The 21,860-nt window shown below is 46.2% G+C and overlaps 1 protein-coding gene across 2 annotated transcripts in view; it reads right to left on the bottom strand.

The window, feature by feature from the left end:
* CenG1A (Centaurin gamma 1A) overlaps window positions 1–21,860 on the bottom strand; it is a 675,383-nt gene that overhangs the window by 256,341 nt on the left and 397,182 nt on the right. Inside the window, exon 1 of one of the 2 annotated variants that reach the window (XM_053797288.2) lies at window positions 10,705–11,599. The exons of the other annotated variant lie outside the window; for it this stretch is intronic. Within the exon in view, the coding sequence (XP_053653263.1) occupies window positions 10,705–10,810 (106 nt within the window). The 5' untranslated portion in view covers window positions 10,811–11,599. Of the gene's footprint in view, window positions 1–10,704; window positions 11,600–21,860 lie in introns of those variants that run through there. 2 annotated transcript variants of the gene reach the window in all.

The raw sequence follows: 21,860 nt of genomic DNA, 5'->3' as shown, positions 1-21,860 counted from the left end.
AACCCACTACCAGATCACCAGCCAGCCCTTCCTGCCCTCCTCGTCTCCCGCTGCTGGTAGTGGTGGTGGTGGCGGCGGCTTGGGTACGTCAGCCAGTGTGACATAACGATTTCACTAAAACGCTTCCCAGCCGTGTGGAGCGCCGGGCCGGAGCACACGACCCAGGCCAGACACCCGCAGCCTCTTCTGCGAGGATCAGCACAAGTACCTTTTTTTTTGGTTAGTTTCCTTAACTGGAGAGGAGGGAGCACATGGAGACGCTACCATCTGGAGTCTTAGCACATCTCTGAAGTAGATTACTGGTAACATCCATTATTTTCATGTATGTTGTTAAATTGCATGAGATAAAATTCGATGTAGGGAAGACTTAAAAAAACTTTCGGAAAGACCTAGATGTTGGCAAAAGGTAACAAGAGGCTTTCAGAAAGACCCAGATGTTTCTAAAAGATATCAGAGGCTTTCTAAGGACCCAGATATATGTGAAAAGAACCTTGAGGCTTTCAGAAGGATTCATATGTTGACAAGAGGAACCTTCGGATGCTCCCTGGAAGACTCCGAGGCTGATTCTTAGAAGGGTTTTAAATGCAGTCCCCAAAATACTTTCTTCACGGTGGATAATAAACCCAAACATCACTTCTCTCTTAACATGGTCAGTTATAAAGCACTTCCATCTTCCTATACTCTTAACCCCCCCCCCTCCACTACCTCCCGTTTACCCCTTCATTTTTTTCTTCGGCTCCTACCCACCCTTTCTTCCTTTCTCCTCTTCCCAGCTTCCCCCCTCCTTCCCCTCACTTTCTACTTCTTTCTTCACAATTTAACGCATAACATTTTCCGCAATTAGAAAACAGAAATATTAACGAACACTGCAAGAGCCAGAGATGGAGTTGAGACAAATATGGATCAAGTACTGGTGGATCCAGTACTGGTGGATCAAGTACTGGTAGATCCATACTGGTGGATCCACTACTGGTGGATCAAGTACTGGTGAATCAAGTACTGGTAGATCCATACTGGTGGATCAAGTACTGGTGGATCAAGTACTAGTGGATCCAGTACTGGTGGATAATGAATTGATGGATAAAGTACTGGTGGATCAAGTACTTGTGGGTCAAGTACTGGTGGATCAAGTACTGGTGGATCAAGGACTGATGGATCAGGTACTGGTGGATGAAGTATTGGTAGCTGAGATGTACAGTGTGTAGACAGACACACAGAATGAGTGCCACTGAGCCACACAGATTAGTGCCACTGGCCTATACGGAATGGTCCCAAATCTGCACACAGAAATCACTCCCTACGAAAGTAAAAGACTGGGCAGGCGATGCAAAATGCCGCCAATAAAAAGTAGGGGCGCCATTGGTACACTAAGAGAAAACACCATAAGTGTCCGGGGCCCAAAACTGTTCAACAGCCTCCCATCAAGCATTAGGGGAATTGCCAATAAACCCCTGGCTGCCTTCAAGAGAGAGCTGGACAGATACCTAAAGTCAGTGCCGGATCAGCCGGGCTGTGGCTCATACGTCGGACTGCGTGCGGCCAGCAGTAACAGCCTGGTTGATCAGGCCCTGATCCATCGGGAGGCCTGGTCATGGACCGGGCCGCGGGGGCGTTGATCCCCGGAATAACCTCCAGGTAATCCAGGATCACTAAATTCGTCCTTCCCCACCTTTCAAGCTTTTCCTACTTTTCCATCACTCTTCCTACTTTCCCCTTTCGTGACCATTAAACTGTAAACACGTACCCATCACATTTATGTTTGATCCACGTCCCCAGAGAGAGAACATCCGTCCACATGTTTATCTCCTACCTCTTCTCCCCATCTTCTCGTTATCTCCTTCTTCCTATCCATCATCTACAAACGTTGCTACCTCTTTCATCTGCCCCCTTTCAACACCTGCAAGCGTCCTTTCTTCACATGTTTCTTTCAGACTCGCTCCCATCATCATCCCGGAAACTCTTCATCCTCTCCTGAACCACCTTCTTACCTGCCTCCTGCCTCCTGCCTCCTCTCTCCCTCTCTCTCTCGCAACCCATCAAAAGTAGAGTTTTTCTATTCCTGCACCCCAGCCCTGGGGGGCAGACTTGTCTGGCGCTTGCACGGTCAAGCAGGCTGTTGCTGGTGACTGCCCAGTGCCCCTGGGCAGTCAGCTGAATGAGAGGCGGGAAACAGGTATTCAGAAACACAGCTGGAATTTAAACACACACCTGTGCCACAGCGATATCAGTATTTCTTCTGCTTCGGTGGTCAAGAAGTGCAGGCTCCATACATAGTTTCAAGAGCAGGCACGATAGGACCCACGAGGCTAGGAAAGTGTGAATCTGGCAAGAGGCAAGTTGAGAGACGGGGGTCAGGAGATGAGACTCAAAATAGAAGAAAACACAACAAAACACTAAGAGCCTGTAAACATTGTGTGTGTGTGTGTGCATGTGCACACAGACACACACAAGGTCCCCAGGACAGTTCCAGAGGTGGTGCCTCCATATATATATATATATATATATATATATATATATATATATATATATATATATATATATATATATATATATATATATATATATATATATATATATGGTACCATCCCTGACTCTTGTCTCCCTCACTCCCTCCCTCCCCTCTCTATTATCCCAAGCTCCAACCCCACGTCCCAACACACCCCTTCCCCATCCCTCTTCTTGGAATATTCTACCTTGTTCCTCCACCACCACCACTATCCTTTTCCGTCCAGCCCACGTGGCCATGGCGGCGGCTGTTGCACTATAACTCCCTCCTCACTATATTACTCTCACAACAACACCATCACACGTCTTCCCTCATAACAACACGTTAAAACCGTAAACCGTATTACCTTAAACTATATTGTCTGTAAAACTATGTCTCCGTCTCTTTCTCTCTCCGTTTTTTTTTTACACATGGCATTACAAGGTTAGGTTAATTAAGGTTCCTAACTTTATTTACAAGCTAAGAGCTGTTACCTACATCAGCTCATTTGAAAGCCTTTTTATTGTTATGAAACAAATATGAAACAGGATGAAGTTGGAGTCATCTGTGAGCCAGCGATTTCATTTGATCATCTGACTTATTTCGTGGATATCATTATGCTATATACGAACATGTTCCAGACTCGAGTCATCCTAAGAATATACTCTCTCTCTCTCTCTCTCTCTCTCTCTCTCTCTCTCTCTCTCTCTCTCTCTCTCTCTCTCTCTCTCTCTCTCTCTCTCTCTCTCTCTCTCTCTCTCTCTCTCTCTCTCTCTCTCTCTCTCTCTGCCACTGCTCTCAGCCTAAATTATACAGAAATATAAGTTAACAGTGACAAAGCACATCTGTGTGTTCCTTTAACTGATGTGTTACACACGAACCATCATTGCACCATCAATGTACATGTTACACCATGTGTACCATGTTACATAATCAAGTGTACACACACGTGCAGTTACAAACGATGGGTTGGTAGGAGACGTAGAATATTCAGTCTCGAGAAGAAGCTTCAAATATTTTTCCTCGAGGTCTTATCTACTCCGAGGCTGTGGGTCCCCACGCTGGCACCGAGGCTGTGGGTCCCCACGCTGGCACCGAGGCTGTGGGTCCCCACGCTGGCACCGAGGCTGTGGGTCCCCACGCTGGCACCGAGGCTGTGGGTCCCCACGCTGGCACCGAGGCTGTGGGTCCCCATGCTGGCACCGAGGCTGTAGGTCCCCACGCTGGCACCGAGGCTGTGGGTCCCCACGCTGGCACCGAGGCTGTGGGTCCCCACGCTGGCACCGAGGCTGTGGGTCCCCACGCTGGCACCGAGGCTGTGGGTCCCCACGCTGGCACCGAGGCTGTGGGTCCCCATGCTGGCACCGAGGCTGTGGGTCCCCACGCTGGCACCGAGGCTGTGGGTCCCCACGCCTGGCACCGAGGCTGTGGGTCCCCACGCTGGCACCGAGGCTGTGGGTCCCCACGCTGGCACCGAGGCTGTGGGTCCCCACGCTGGCACCGAGGCTGTGGGTCCCCACGCTGGCACCGAGGCTGTGGTCCCCATGCTGGCACCGAGGCTGTAGGTCCCCCACGCTGGCACCGAGGCTGTTGGTCCCCACGCTGGCACCGAGGCTGTGGGTCCCCACGCTGGCACCGAGGCTGTGGGTTCCCACGCTGGCACCGAGGCTGTAGGTCCCCACGCTGGCACCGAGGCTGTAGGTCCCCACGCTGGCACCGAGGCTGTAGGTCCCCACGCTGGCACCGAGGCTGTGGGTCCCCACGCTGGCACCGAGGCTGTGGGTCCCCACGCTGGCACCGAGGCTGTGGGTCCCCACGCTGGCACCGAGGCTGTGGGTCCCCACGCTGGCACCGAGGCTGTAGGTCCCCACGCTGGCACCGAGGCTGTAGGTCCCCACGCTGGCACCGAGGCTGTAGGTCCCCACGCTGGCACCGAGGCTGTAGGTCCCCACGCTGGCACCGAGGCTGTAGGTCCCCACGCTGGCACCACAGATCGAAACTGTACGATAAACTTAAGACCGACAAAATAGAAGGCAAGTCAACATTGTGTGTGTTTGTGTGTGTGTGTGTGTGTGTGTGTGTGTGTGTGTGTGTGTGTGTGTGTGTGTGTGTGTGTGTGTGTGTGTGTGTGTGTGTGTGTGTGTGTGTGTGTGTGTGTGTGTGTGTGTGTGTGTGTGTGTGTGTGTGTGTGTGTGCGTGCGCGCGTGTACTCACCTAGTTGTACTCACCTAGTTGAGGTTGCGGGGGTCGAGTCCTAGCTCCTGGCCCCGCCTCTTCACTGATCGCTACTAGGTCACTCTCCCTGAACCGTGAGCTTTATCATACCTCTGCTTAAAGCTATGTATGGATTCTGCCTCCACTACATCGCTTCCCAAACTATTCCACTTACTGACTACTCTGTGACTGAAGAAATACTTCCTAACATCCCTGTGATTCATCTGTGTCTTCAACTTCCAACTGTGTCCCCTTGTTACTGTGTCCAGTCTCTGGAACATCCTGTCTTTGTCCACCTTGTCAATTCCTCTCAGTATTTTGTATGTCGTTATCATGTCCCCCCTATCTCTCCTGTCCTCCAGTGTCGTCAGGTTGATTTCCCTTAACCTCTCCTCGTAGGACATACACGTGTGTGTGTGTGTGCGCGCGCGCAAGTCCTATTTCACTTGTTAGATATGACGCAACAATTAAAATTACAACAACAATCTTGCACAAGAGCACAGAAACAAAAAATATATATATATATATAAATTATTTAAATCACAAAAACACAACACCAAGCTTCTTAAAAATAAGACCCAGCTAATAAAAACACCAAGATCATAACAACAACACAACAGATGTCTAAATGTCATCAAATGGTGACCGAATCTCTCACAGGAAGGCAGGAGGACCAGTCCAGGGAAGCTGGAGGACCAGTCCAGGGAAGCTGGAGGACCAGTCCAGGGAAGCTGGAGGACCAGTCCAGGGAGACTGGAGGACCAGTCCAGGGAGACTGGAGGACCAGTCCAGGGAAGCTGGAGGACCAGTCCAGGGAGGCCGGACGACCAGTCCAGGGAGGCTGGAGGACCAGTCCAGAGAGGCTGGAGGACCAGTCCAGGGAGGCTGGAGGACCAGTCCAGGGAGGCTGGAGGACCAGTCCAGGGAGGCTGGAGGACCAGTCCAGGGAGGCTGGAGGACCAGTCCAGGGAGGGTGGAGGACCAGTCCAGGGAGGGTGGAGGACCAGTCCAGGGAGGCTGGAGGACCAGTCCAGGGAGGCTGGAGGACCAGTCCAGGGAAGCTGGAGGACGAGTCCAGGGAGGCTGGAGGACCAGTCCAGGGAAGCTGGAGGACCAGTCCAGGGAGGCTGGAGGACCAGTCCAGGGAAGCTGGAGGACCAGTCCAGGGAGGCTGGAGGACCAGTCCAGGGAGGCTGGAGGACCAGTCCAGGGAAGCTGGAGGACCAGTCCAGGGAGGCTGGAGGACCAGTCCAGGGAGGCTGGAGGACCAGTCCAGGGAGGCTGGAGGACCAGTCCAGGGAGGCTGGAGGACCAGTCCAGGGAAGCTGGAGGACGAGTCCAGGGAGGCTGGAGGACCAGTCCAGGGAAGCTGGAGGACCAGTCCAGGGAGGCTGGAGGACCAGTCCAGGGAGGCTGGAGGACCAGTCCAGGGAAGCTGGAGGACCAGTCCAGGGAGGCTGGAGGACCAGTCCAGGGAGGCTGGAGGACCAGTCCAGGGAAGCTGGAGGACGAGTCCAGGGAGGCTGGAGGACCAGTCCAGGGAAGCTGGAGGACCAGTCCAGGGAAGCTGGACGAAAGGAAGGGAAGAAGAGGCAGGTAAAACAAATTAAAATTAGTTTAACCTCAACATCTTGGAAAAAGCTGAGGACTTACACATGAACATGACTGGAGTCTCTAACTGAAAACGTTTCCTTAATCAGTGACTTTTCAATTCATGTTGGAAATGGTATAAAATATCTAGAAATCGATGATTAAGACACATGTGCAACAATTGGGTATCTTTGTTGTCGAAAAATTTCGCCTACACAGAAGACTTCTTCAGTCAAATACTGAGGCAGCAGGTGTAGTAGTGATATGGAGATGATGTAATCAGTCCATATCTCCAAGGTTGATGGACTGATTACATCATCTTTATTTCACCACTACTACACCTGCTGCCTCTGTATTTGACTGACGAAGCCTATTGTGTAGGTGAAACGTTCCAACAATAAAGATACCCAACTGTTGCACATGTGTTTAAAATCTAATAATTCTGGGTGAGTGTTTTAACCCGTTCACCATTCACGGGCAAACCGATAAAAACACTTCAGCACTGCCAACCACAAACACAGATCTTTCAAGTCTCACTCAAGCACCAATCATGGAACAGCTTTCACATTAGCTGGAGGAAGCCATGATGTGATTGGTCTTTACATAACGCGCCTCAGAAAATGGCAAGACACACGCCACATCGTCTTATCCGGATGACTGTCAAGGGCAGGAAGTAAAGAAAATGTCTTGGGGTTAAGGTTAGCAGCAAATGTGAAAACATTTCTATATACTACGACATATATATATATATATATATATATATATATATATATATATATATATATATATATATATATATATATATATATATATATATATATATATATATATTGAGGACTATATATCTATGTGTACAAATAAATATCTGTGTATACAAAGGTGTGTGTATATATATATACTTCGATAGGTAGATTTCTTACTGTATAAAGGTATATAAACAAAGTTTTATCCCAGTTTCAAAGACTAAACTATTCTTGATATTAGTGTATAGGTTAATTGCAGCTTTAATGAGTACTGTCACTAGATATGATGTTTTAAATTTATCTGCACTGCCGACAATGTACATGATAGATGTCAACCAGTTAGGACACAAATTTAATATATAGGACCAAATGCTGGAGCTCAACTAAGCACACACACACACACACACACACACACACACAGTGCTACACCCACTAAATGTTTAAAAATATCTTTATGACAAATGTAATACGCGAGGCAAGATTCCACCGTCTCTTCACTCACCCACACACGTGGTAGCCAGGATGGACTCGATCACCGTGGACGCTCAATTGCACCGACTTTAGGAGCACAACAGCTTGGAAGTCCTGTGCAAGATGTCTGCTTGTGAAGCATTAAGAGCCTATGAGAACCTGCACAAGGCGTGGACCTATGGGAGCACCAACATCTTTCAAGAGCTGTACAAGGAGAGAGGATGAAGGTTGTATACAGGTCTCTGAGGCCAGGTCGCTCACAGCAAGCCGCGGTATAACTGACTTCCTTTCTCATCTCATCACCCTAAAGGTGGCACCAGGAAGGGAGATGAACTGACATGGCACCAGTGTGTGTGTACGTAACGACACCACTAACACTACCTGACACGCACACAAAAAGATTCTGGTTTACAACCACAACAACAAAGCTGTCGAGAAACCACAACAGTACCACAAACACCCACAACTTTTACAGCAGCAACAACAAAAATGCTTTATTTTACAACAGCATCATCGACGCTACATTTTACAGCTACACAGGAATGGAACATCACGGCAAAGAACATTGTTGTGGACGTCCGGTTATTATGCTGTCTATATAGAGTAAAGGAAAGATTGCTTTAATGTGCTGATAGAGAGAGAGAGAGAGAGAGAGAGAGAGAATATCACCTGTGGTGCATCCTTAACCCCAGGGGTTCCCAGTTATTTACATTTCAATACATGTATGGAGTTTGCGTCCACTACTTCCTTCCCCTGGTGCCCCCCCCCACTTGTTTACTGCGCCCCCTCGCCCACCTACAACACACACACACACACACACACACACACGTGGAGCCAGACAGGTGGCTGCTTCACCTTACACGAGGATATTAACATCCGCTTCCCTTGGGCAGGCAAGTTAAGCGGTACAATTAACCTTGGACAGACACGTTCAGGAGACCCTCTGACCTCCTCTTATAGTCTGTTCACTGAAGAGGCTAAGAGGAGGAGGAGGAGGAGGAGGAGGAAGAGGAGGAGGAGAAGGAGGAGGAAGAGGAGGAGGAAGAGGAGGAAGAGGAGGAGGAGGAGGAGGAGGAGGAGGAGGAGGAGGAGGAGGAGGAGGAGGAGGAGGAGGAGGGTGCATGAATAAGAGGCGAAGGAATAAAAAAGGTGACGGGGAAGATATTAAACACAGGAGAGACAGGGGTGACGGTTCACAGGAAAGCAAATGAAAAATAATTAGTGAAATGGAATTAGATGAAGTACCGAGTATGGTAAAAGCCGATACAGAGAGAGAGAGAGAGAGAGAGAGAGAGAGAGAGAGAGAGAGAGAAAATAAGCTGGAGGGCTAATAAAACCATATTGATTTCACTGCATATAAAACAATAAAATCCGTATTAGTAGCATCAATAATAGTCTTAATACAATACTTAGTAGGAAAATCAGAATGGGAGAGAACAACGAGGGGGTCCCACAAGGATCAGTGTCAAGACCGTTACTGTTCCTAAGATATGTAAATAACTTGCCAGAAGGGACTGAATCCTACGTATGGGTGTGTGTGTGTGTGTGTGTGTGTGTGTGTGTGTGTGTGTGTGTGTGTGTCTGTGTGCCGCCAAATTTTTCGCTATGCCATTCTCAACCATCATTAATAATGTTTCCTCCTCTTTTTCCATCCTCTAATATTTTATTATCTGGTGGTTATGTAAAAGTAATGTTAGGATAGAATTAAGGAAGGAGAGAGACAAGACCCAACAACACCTGGACAGGCTACAGTAGTCTTCCTATAAGTGTAAGTAAATAAATAAGCTTATTTAGGTAAAGGAACACATGCCTGGAGTATACCTGGAGAGAGAGAGAGAGAAAGAGAGAGAGAAAGAGAGAGAGAAAGAGAGAGAGAAAGAGAGAGAGAAAGAGAGAGAGAAAGAGAGAGAGAAAGAGAGAAAGAGAGAGAAAGTTTCGGGGATCAACGCCCCCGCGGCCCGGTCTGTCACCAGGCGCTTGTGTACAATTATCATACAAGTACATGTACTTGTAGAAATAAAGATATTATTACTATATTGTTACAAGTGGCTGCTGGAGTTCAATCTTGAACAAATGTAAGAAAATCAGTCAGGAAACTCAACAAAGAATCCTCCAGGCCATTATAAAGGACGTACGTCAGGCTCATCACTGAGTATATACAGTACTCAGTGTGAAGATCTTATCAGTACCGAAACTCGAAATAGTCAAAGATTTGCAGCCAGAGTAGTCCAAGCGCTGAGAAGAATCCACTTTGAGGAAGGCTGAGGAAAGACTAGAGGAAACATGATTAATACGGAAACAAATACTAAAATCATTAGAAAGGGCAGACAGGGATTGATGAGTGTATTGCGAGGACAAGGAACTGGGGCAGCTGAAGATACAGGTCAGGTGTCAGGATAAGGAACTAGGGTCGGGAACTCAACACACGGTTTCAAGAAGACGTATGGTAAAGCCCAAGAGGTTATAAACCAGACATACGGGTCGACGAAGAATCATACACATTTTCAACATCTTTGTATCTTTATTGTAGACGTTTCGCCATCCAGTGACTTTATCAAACGGTAGTCTTGAAGACTACGGTACAATAGTCTACGCTGACCTAGGCTGAGGGACTGATTACCTTGTCTTTAGTATGAAGTTCTACAGTCTTCCCATTATGTCCTTGAATTTGTATTGATAAAGCCACTGGAGGGCGAAATATCTACAATAAAGATACCCAGATGTTGCACATGTGTCTAACTCCTCATCTTGACGGCATTGTGTGCCATACGTGTACATACAGGACGGCGCACATCAAGAGGCTGGAGGTCAGAATCAGATATTCGACCCCCCAGCAAATTTTTACGGGCGCTCTAAACTCATAGGGGTCATACAGTCCTTGGAAGAAAGACACTTACGTACAGTTCACGATATTTATAGGAAACGTTTCGCCACTTGTGGCGAAACTGTATATGAAAGTGTCATCTTCCATCTTGTCAGTATCACCACATGATTTTTTGAGCATTTGGGATAATGGGAGGCAGTCGGACTCGATGCTAGGCAGGGGAGGCCAGGTCCAAGCCCTTGGATCAAGAGTCCCTTAGCGTCAAGGATCCTCCCTCCAGAGGCCCTTTCAGCATAGACAAGTCGGCAAGTACAGGAAAGCAAACTCAGACGTGTAAGTACAAGTAAGCGCAATAAGTAAACGCAGTGAGTACCCACCTGACTTTCTCTTGATGGTGTTGTTGTTGGTGATGGTGACACTCTTACTCTTCTTGATACGTAGTGACCGACGCATAGAGCGCACGAAGTTATCACCGTACTTCATCTTCACACTTCTCGCGTACACGATACCTCAAGTTCACTCACGACGCTGCACCAGCAGTATATGTATACACTAGTGGTACACGCACACACACTAGTAGTACACGTAGGCTGTAGTCGAGAGTACACGTAGATAGTAGTCAAGAGCACATGTACACCCTGCTAAAAGTACTGCAACACCCTGGATCATTTACAGTTTTTACAACTAATGGCGAATCTTTCTTGATCCCTCAGATACACTGCTATCACTGCAAGGACCACGATGAGCCCCAGTCACTGTCAGTAGTATTAATCACAGTTCCACACGGGGCAGTTCACAGGACTAGAATAACACTCGCGATTTGGATGTTGACTAGAGGGAAGAGGGGGGTAGATGGGCGTGTGGGCGTAGACTGGTGTGTGGGTGCCCACGCCTATGGATATCCCTCGCTGGAGCTGACTAGAATAAGAGCTTGAAACCTGCTGTAAGTGTCCTCACATGGGACACAAACGCAGCCTCCTGGCTTAACCCACTCAAAACCTTTGCGGACGCTCCATCTGTTCGCAAAGACAAGTCCTGGAAGTCCTACAGTGGTCCTGTGACTGTCAACACCTGTGTAGTGCAGCAGGTGCTTCCTTAACACTCAGCACAGATGTGTTTGCCCATACACGGGCAAGTGATGGAGTGGGGCGTGAGGGGCGGTGTTGGGGGCGTGCAGGTGTTGATGGTCATGGTTGGTGGTGGTGGTGGGGCACGCTGGAGCAGTGTGTGACATGCATCCACCACCGCTGATGTGAGTCGACTGGAGCGCTCCCTAGGCAGCCTCCCTCACCTCTCGCTCTCAACACTCACGCACGCGCTCCAGCTCCCCTCCCCTTCCTTGGATTAAACCTGAGTACCTCTCACTTCCTAAGCACTGTATGACTCCTGTGGATTTAGAGCTTCCTCATACATAATAATGATGAAACACACTCACATTCACTAGTGAGGGTTTTTCTGGAGGTTGTGGTTAACTACTATGGAATGATCAGTATAGATTTGTTCTCCATAGAATATTTAAGGCATTTGATAGATTTTTTGCAGTTCGTGGTACGAGTATGGGTCTGGAGCAGAGCCATACTCGTACGTATACTGTATACTAAGAGGTGTGTACCTCTCAGCATATATATACCGAGATGTGTGTATCTCTCAGTGTTTAATCTCTATTTAAAGAACTGAAGCATTCTGACTGGTGGTGTATAAGCGACACGCAGCCACAATGACAGACTTTAAAAAATATAAACCAATTGATCACATTACTCCCCGCTAGTCATACCAATTATCAGTATCACTTAAGCACTTCAGAGCTGCACACACTTCAGAGCTACACACACTTCACAGTTACACACACTTCAGAGCTGCACACACTTCAGAGCTACACACACTTCACAGTTACACACACTTCAAACTTACACACACTGCAGAACTACACACACACACACACACACACTTCACAGCTACATACACTTCACAGCTACACACACTTCACAGCTACATACACTTCACAGCTACATACACTTCACAGCTACACACACTACACAGCTACACACACTTCAGAGCTGCACACACTTCAGAGCTACACACACTTCACAGTTACACACACTTCAAACCTACACACACTGCAGAACTACACACACACACACACACACACACACACACACACACACACACACACACACACTTCACAGCTACATACACTTCACAGCTACACACACTTCACAGCTACATACACTTCACAGCTACATACACTTCACAGCTACACACACTACACAGCTACACACACTTCACAGCTACACACACTTCACAGCTACACACACTTCACAGCTACACACACTTCACAGCTATATACACTTCACAGCTACACACACTTCACAGCTATATACACTTCACAGCTACACACACTTCACAGCTACATACACTTCACAGCTACACACACTTCACAGCTACACACACTTCACAGCTACACACACTTCACAGCTATATACACTTCACAGCTACACACACTTCACAGCTACCACACACTTCACAGCTACATACACTTCACAGCTACACACACTACACAGCTACACACACTTCACAGCTACACACACTTCACAGCTACACACACTTCACAGCTACATACACTTCACAGCTACACACACTTCACAGCTACATACACTTCACAGCTACATACACTTCACAGCTACATACACTTCACAGCTACACACACTTCACAGCTACACACACTTCACAGCTACATACACTTCACAGCTACATACACTTCACAGCTACACACACTTCACAGCTACACACACTTCACAGCTACATACACTTCACAGCTACACACACTTCACAGCTACACACACTTCACAGCTACATACACTTCACAGCTACACACACTTCACAGCTACATACACTTCACAGCTACATACACTTCACAGCTACACACACTTCACAGCTACATACACTTCACAGCTACACACACTTCACAGCTACACACACTTCACAGCTACATACACTTCACAGCTACACACACTTCACAGCTACACACACTTCACAGCTACACACACTTCACAGCTACATACACTACACAGCTACACACACTTCACAGCTACACACACTTCACAGCTACATACACTTCACAGCTACACACACTTCACAGCTACACACACTTCACAGCTACACACACTTCACAGCTACATACACTTCACAGCTACATACACTTCACAGCTACACACACTTCACAGCTACATACACTTCACAGCTACATACACTACACAGCTACACACACTTCACAGCTACATACACTTCACAGCTACACACACTTCACAGCTACATACACAGCTACATACACTACACAGCTACACACACTTCACAGCTACATACACTACACAGCTACACACACTTCACAGCTACACACACTTCACAGCTACATACACTTCACAGCTACATACACTACACAGCTACACACACTTCACAGCTACACACACTTCACAGCTACATACACTTCACAGCTACATACACTTCACAGCTACACACACTTCACAGCTACATACACTTCACAGCTACATACACTACACAGCTACACACACTTCACAGCTACACACACTTCACAGCTACATACACTTCACAGCTACACACACTTCACAGCTACATACACTTCACAGCTACACACACTTCACAGCTACACACACTTCACAGCTACACACACTTCACAGCTACACACACTTCACAGCTACACACACTTCACAGCTACATACACTTCACAGCTACATACACTTCACAGCTACATACACTTCACAGCTACATACACTTCACAGCTACATACACTTAATGTAACATCACTCACCATTCCTCCACCTTCGCCACTTAAAGCGACTCTTGTGAAATTTCCGAACACTTGAGCTAAATTTATAAACACAATTATATTCACTCTTAAAGCAAGGAAACACACGCAGAGCAACACACGCAGAGCAACACACACGGAGCAACACACGCAGAGCAACACACACGTAGCAACACACACGGAGCAACACACGCAGAGCAACACATACGGAGCAACACACACGGAGCAACACACACGGAGCAACACACGCAGAGCAACACATACGGAGCAACACACACGGAGCAACACACGCAGAGCAACACACACGGAGCAACACACGCAGAGCAACACACACGGAGCAACACACGCAGAGCAACACACACGGAGCAACACACGCAGAGCAACACACACGGAGCAACACACACGGAGCAACACACGCAGAGCAACACACACGGAGCAACACACACGGAGCAACACACACGAAGCAACACACGCAGAGCAACACACACGGAGCAACACACACGGAGCAACACACACGAAGCAACACACGCAGAGCAACACACACGGAGCAACACACGCAGAGCAACACACACGGAGCAACACACGCGGAGCAACACACGCAGAGCAACACACACGGAGCAACACACGCAGAGCAACACACACGGAGCAACACACGCAGAGCAACACACACGGAGCAACACACACGAAGCAACACACGCAGAGCAACACACACGGAGCAACACACGCAGAGCAACACACACGGAGCAACACACACGGAGCAACACACACGGAGCAACACCCACACAGCAACACACTCTCTTAAATACATTATTAAATAGTAATGACCGTGATCCACCACGAGGCCTGATCTCAGACCGAGCCGCGGGGGCGTTGACCCCCGAAACCCTCTCCAGGTATCTCCAGGTATAAAACCTCGTACTTCATCCCCTAGTCCCTCTCAAGGGCTTTATGAACGGATAACAACTAAATAATAATATAACACGAACAAGTGTCTAGACAACATTACAATCTGTCTTCTAGTTTAGTGTTTCCACGTTTGATTTAACATCTGCATTTGATATCACGAATAAATCTGAAATTCTGTTCAACATCATTGCAATATTCTTACACATGAACACAGGTGTTCCGGCAACTAGCGTTGAACATAAGATAATAAAGAGAAAGACACATGTGTAACACTTAAGTACCTTTATCATCGAAACATTTCGCCTGCATAGCAGACTTCTTCAGTGATGTAACACCGGAGATGAACCAACAACAATAACCCGCACATAGGAGAGAGAAGGTTACGACGACGTTACGGTCTGACTTGGACCATTTACAAAGCCAAACATGTGTTATGGGTTATTTGTGTGTTGTTCCAGTCACGGTATTGTGCCTTAGTGTTCTCTAACAACAATGAATATCAGTGGTTACCTACGCCTAACAGGTTACCCATCAGATACACTGTCCTCTGTCCTTTAACAAGGTTCAAGAAGAGAAACTGAAGAATATTGCCAAGTATAACACAAGGGAGGGATTCTTAGACCTATGCTTTAAAGAAGAGGAAATAATTGTGACCAATTTCGAGAATTTTTCTTATCCTCGCTGCCAGGCCTGAGGTCACACTACTTGCAAAAAGTGCTAGATCAGTCCGGTTATGATGGGCATGAAGGCCTCCGGGCTGCTAACAGCAACAGCCTCGTTGACCACACAGTTAACAATAGTACAGCCTCAAACTGGGCTTCGAAAGAAGAAATATCGAATCCTTTCAGAGGTAAATCACTTATAAACAAAAATTTGCTAAACGAAATGTGATTTTAAGACTGAAAGCCCTAGTGGTGGAGCTTATAAGAAGACAGACTAGAGAACTCTTAAGCTTATCAATCAAGACTGCTTCCACCTACCCTCATTGAAGAGTAACTTCTGAAGAATTCTCTGAGTGAAAAGAGTGACTGGGGAAGTCAACAGTCTTCTTGTTTGCAGAGGACTTCTTTCCGAGAGCTTCCGACAATTTCCTTTCACTGTGATTGATCCGTGAAGCGGCCCAAGTGATTAGTGGAATAGGTACAGTCAGTGTCATTAACATGATTCCTTAACTAGCTCTGATAGACGAGACAGGTGAGGGGAGGAAGGATGGGGGGGGGAGTAATTACACTGGGTGGAAAGGAGGTGAGGATGAGGGAAGCTAGAGATAGGCCAGAAACAATTCTGGGTAAAAATAAACTTACGGGTTAAGTTATAGTTATACACACGGATAAGTGTACAGGTAAGAATAAGTAAGCAAGAGAGGATAAGTATACAAACAAGAGATGATACGAGCACAGATGTAAATAAAAAAACACAGCAAAATTATTATAAAACAGTTTACGAATAACGAAGCCATTCTGGCGTTCCGTAAGGGTGCCATGCGTTATAAAAATAGGAACGGTAGTGTGAGTGGGGGAGATGGACGGGGAGGGGGAGATGGATGGGGAGGGGAGGGGGAGATGGATGGGGAGGGGGAGATGGAGATGGATGAGGACGGGGAGATGAATGGGGAGGAGATGGAGGGTTGCGAGCCAAACATTCCCCCAATTTATGTAAAACGAGAGATGAGTAGATTTAGCACACTAACGCGACATACACTAACGCGATATGACACACTAACGCGACATGACACATTTGCATGTCCTCTGTTCTCACGATTAAGAGGCACATAAGTTCCCTCATCTTCTAATAACATGTTAATTTTTTTCCACCATAATCCACCTTGTCCATAATTACTATCACATTTGCTTTGTCTGTTTCGTAAGGTGAAGTCCAGGATCTTTCCTTAATTCATGGTATAACTTAACAAATCTCTGAGGACAATTTGTGTTGCAGAGGTGTGAGCTTCACAATTGTCCTCAAAAAATTGTTAAGTTACACCATGAATTAAGATCCTGGACTTCACCTTACGAAACAGACAAAGCAAATGTGATAGTAATTATGGACAATGTAGATTATAGTGGAAAAAATGAACATGTTATTAGAAGACTTACGCGCCTCTTAAGTCGATCACTGGGTATGACTCTCAACCAACACGTACTAACGGTGCCCCCAGCAAACACACTCCCAGAGCCTATCATACATTTGATACCAGTGCCAACACAACACAACAGCGTAGTGGCAAACGAATCTGGTGCCCCAGAAAACCGGCGAATAAACTCGTGGTTGTCAATGCATGGATGACCAACCACGTGTGTGGGAAGGCTACAAGCACACGTGGTTGGACGACCACACTTCTCCAATTCCCTTTTGTCGCTAGTTAAGATAGAGAAAAAGACGTGTCTGTATCAGATTTGAAATAATTCAGAAAAACAAATCACAAATTTAAGTGACAAACCTGACATCATGTAGGCCTATCCTGGACCAGTTGTGGACCATTATCAAGAAGCAATTTTGTAATGGTCCAGAAACAGTCCGAAACGTCGATATTTCATATATAATCTGCGGATTAATTGATGTCCTCCTTTCTTACTAGTTGATGCCTTCATTTCCTACTGGAAGATATCCACTGTGGCTTTAAAAAAATTAAGTTCAAGATCTTGTCAACAAAGTATATACAGTCATAAGCACTAACAGCCACACATTATATATGTCGTGCTGAATGGGTAAAACTGGTGAATTAGGAAGAACTCGTTTAAAATTAAGTCCTTTCTAAAATTTTCTCTTATACTTTTAAAGATATATTGTGATGAATGGTTTGAAAAACCGACAAGATATATTTTTTTCATCTATGTTAATGTAAGAATTAATAATTTTGTACCAAAAAAAATTAGAAAACTTACCTAACCTTATTATAAGAAGCGCAATTAAATTTAGCCTAATCCAACTAAATGTATTTTAGAAAAGTTTACAAAAATTTAATAATAAACAAACACAATGAAATATATTTTTTTCGTTAGATTCATAATGATTCTTGCAAAATTATTGCATACACAAATTTTCACTTGCCTTATTCGGTAAGAAGAGCGCTGTTATTTAAGCCAAAATCGCAAGTTTTACTTATGCGGCACGATATATATATATATATATATATATATATATATATATATATATATATATATATATATATATATATATATATATATATATATATATATATATACACACACACACACACAAAGACACACACACGTTATATACACACAAGACACAGCAACGCTCATATTATGCCTCAAAATGAAAACCAATAGTTAAAACGAGTGCTATCACACGAATTTAAAGCAGTTAATGTGACCTTCTGCGGTCACTTAATAAGGAAAAAACACGTCAAGACTCTTAGTCAAGACCTGTCACCAGCCACAGGTACACTTGCGGTCACAGCTCAGGAAGACACAAAGCACACACCAACACGGCCCAGCAAGTGTTAATCACCTCACAGGTAAATCAACAGTCACGTCGCTACCTCACAGACGACCCACTCACGTGTCGTTCTCTCAGGTGAGCTGCAAGACGACAGTACCATGAAGCTTCAGTGATCTGTACGTGATAATAGTGATGTGTGTGTGTGTGTGTGTGTGTGTGTGTGTGTGTGAGAGAGAGAGAGAGAGAGAGAGAGAGAGAGAGAGAGAGAGAGAGAGAGAGAGAGAGAGAGAGAGAGAGAGAGAGAGAGAGAGAGAGAGAGAGAGAGAGAGAGAGAGAGTGCATGTGTGTGTGAATGTATGTACTCACCTAATTGTGGTTGCAGGGGTCGAGACTCAGTTCCTGGCCCCGCCTCTTCGCTGACCGCTACTTGGTCCTCCCCCTCTCTGCTCCATGAGCTTTATCATACCTCGTCTTAAAACTATGTATAGTTCCTGCCTCCACTACATCGCTTGCCAGATTATTCCACTTCCTGACAACTCTGTGGCTGAAGAAATACTTCCTAACATCCCTCTGACTCATCTGAGTCTTCAGCTTCCAATTGTGACCCCCTGCTGCTGCGTGTGTATGTGTGTATATGTGAGTGTGTGTGTGTGTGTGTGTGTGTGTGTGTGTGTGTGTGTGTGTATGTGTGTGTATGTGTGTGTGTGTGTGTATGTGTGTATGTGTGTGTGTGTGTGTGTGTGTGTGTGTGTGTGTGTGTGTGTGTATGTGTGTGTGTGTGTGTGTGTGTGTGTGTGTGTATGTGTGTGTGAGGACATCATCCAAACACAACAGTGTCATGAGAGACCTTGAGACCTGTGAGTTTCCTTGTGTTGCAGATGTCTGAGCTTTGCTCAGACATCTGCAACACAAATGTCCTCAAAGATTTGCTAAGTTATACCAAGAATTAAGGAAAGATCCTGGACTTCATCTTACGAAAGCAGACAAAGCAAATATGATAGTAATTATGGACAAGGTAGATTATAGTGGAAATATAACATAATATTAGAAAACAGGGGAACTGACGTGCCCTTTAATAACTAGACAGACTTCAAGGTGCCACCTTGGATCTTTTCCAGCCTCTCACTACCTCACAAACCAGTCAGCGAAATAATAACCTTCCAGCCAACACGATATTGAAAGTTATATTCACAAATATTCATTCCTGTCATATCTGTTCTTCCAATAGCTCTCATCCAGTGGCTCTCACTCTCAAAAACCCACTCGCAGAAAATGCTTCGATAGTCTATTCCACATAACTCACAAATTCTGTCATTATCGGGCGTGTCAGTTATTTGACCTGAAAAATCATGTCTTTAAAACGCCGTCCCTTAGTGAAAATTTTAAAAAATCTGCTCCGAAGTTGCTCCTTCGCCTCTCTTAGTTTTCTCCTCTCAACAAAACAGAGGAGCAATACCGTGACTGAACAATACACAAATAACCTGCACATAGGAGTGAGAAGCTTACGACTACGTTTCGGTCTGACCTGGACCATTTATAAATTACACTAACGACTTGTAAAATGTCCACGTCGGACCGAAACGTCGTAGTAAGCTTTCCTTTTCTATGTGCGGGTTATTTGTGTATTTTCTCCTCTCGTCCGCTACTTTTTCTTCTACCTGACCCCATCTCTCTCCCGGTCCAGCCTCTCCTTTCCTCTATCCCCGTCCCTGCAGTCTGGACCGCCTCTTTTATCCACGAGCTTGTGACCACGACTGGTGCCACTTGCAGTAATCCTGAAGGTCAGAGAGGTAAGCTCACTCGTCTTGGTAAATGGGTTAAGGATTTGTCAGGAAGACTCTGCCACATGTTCAAGCAGCCACTGTCGTACTCTTTTACCCTTCCCTTGTATTCTCAGCAGTGGGAGTTGTATCTGACCTAAGTGTTGTATCTGACCTGGGTGCTGTAGCTGAGGTGGATGTTGTATGAGACAGGTGCTGTATCTGGCCTGGGTGCTGTATCTGACCTGGGTGTTGTAGTTGAGGTGGATGCTGTACTCACCTAGTTGTACTCACCTAGTTGAGGTTGCGGGGGTCGAGTCCGAGCTCCTGGCCCCGCCTCTTCACTGATCGCTACTAGGTATGAGACAGGTGCTGTACCTGGCTTGGGTGCTGTATCTGACCTAGGTGCTGTATCTGACCTAGGTTCTGCATCTGACCTGGGTGCTGTATCAGAGCTGGTAGGTTTGTGGCGAGGAGGCAGTGATGTATCAGAGCTGGGTTTGGTTTCATTATAACTGAGAAATTAATATGCAGCAGAGCTAAGTAAGACATGTCGAGACTAAATGAGGCAAAAAAAAAAAAAGTCAGGCTGTAAGTCTGCACCAGATCACATCAAAATCCATACTAAAGACTCCGCTCTGTAAGCACTTGGCAAGATTTAGATTTAGACTAAGACTTGGTAAGATTTAGATTTTGCCGCCTAAGTGGCTAGTTTATCATGTACCTTAAACCTATCCTGTGGACGGTAGTTTTTTTTTTCTGTGCACCGCATATATATCCTGCGGATGCAAAGGATAGAACAAAGACAATAAAAACAGCTATTTTATCCACTCTTAATACAGTACATGGCTGACTACCATTCATTCTTCCCCTTACTTCCCCCACACTCCTTTCCTCCTTGCTCCCCCTCATCCGAAATCAAAAGATCAATGACCTTTAATGTAGTTCCTAATAAATCCCCTCCCTCTCATCCGGTGGAGGCGGAGGAGTTCCGTGAAGTGGATGGGAGACAGAGTGGGTTGCAATGCAGGGAATGGGAGAAATGAGAAGGGAAAGAGAAAAGGAGGATGCGGAGGCTGTGCTAGAGGAAGGAAGTGGGAGAATGCTGGAGGAAGAAGGGGAGGGGGGGAGACGGAGGAAGAAGGGAAGGGGGTGCTTGAGAAAAGAGATGGGAGTGCAGGAGGAAGGGAGGGGAGTGCATGAGGAATACAGACAGGGAGTGTATGAAGAATACAGAGAGGGAGTGGGTATTGGAGGAGGGGGAGGATGTAACAGCTGACACGCCCACTTAACAATGTTTACAAACAATGCAGCGTGTTGGGTGTAGTGGTGGTGACACATACAGCAGTGAGGGACGACACCTTCCATCATAACGCCCATCACTCATTTGCAGACAGGCTACCTTTTATGAATTTCGAGTTTTTCTACCCCCAGAGCCCGGCCATGGGCCAGGCTCGTTTGGTGCTTGCCTGGTCAACCAGGCTGTTGCTGCTGGTGGCCCGCTGACCCACATATTCATCACAGCCTAGTTGATCTCACCCCATATCGAACTGAAGGTGCAACAGTGTAGGATAGTTTACTGTTACTATATATATATATATATATATATATATATATATATATATATATATATATATAT

Source organism: Cherax quadricarinatus, chromosome 82 (assembly GCF_038502225.1).
Source record: "Cherax quadricarinatus isolate ZL_2023a chromosome 82, ASM3850222v1, whole genome shotgun sequence".
NCBI lineage: Eukaryota > Metazoa > Arthropoda > Malacostraca > Decapoda > Parastacidae > Cherax > Cherax quadricarinatus.
The sequence above is the reverse complement of the archived record's forward strand: the minus strand, read 5'-3'. Positions and strand labels throughout refer to the sequence as shown.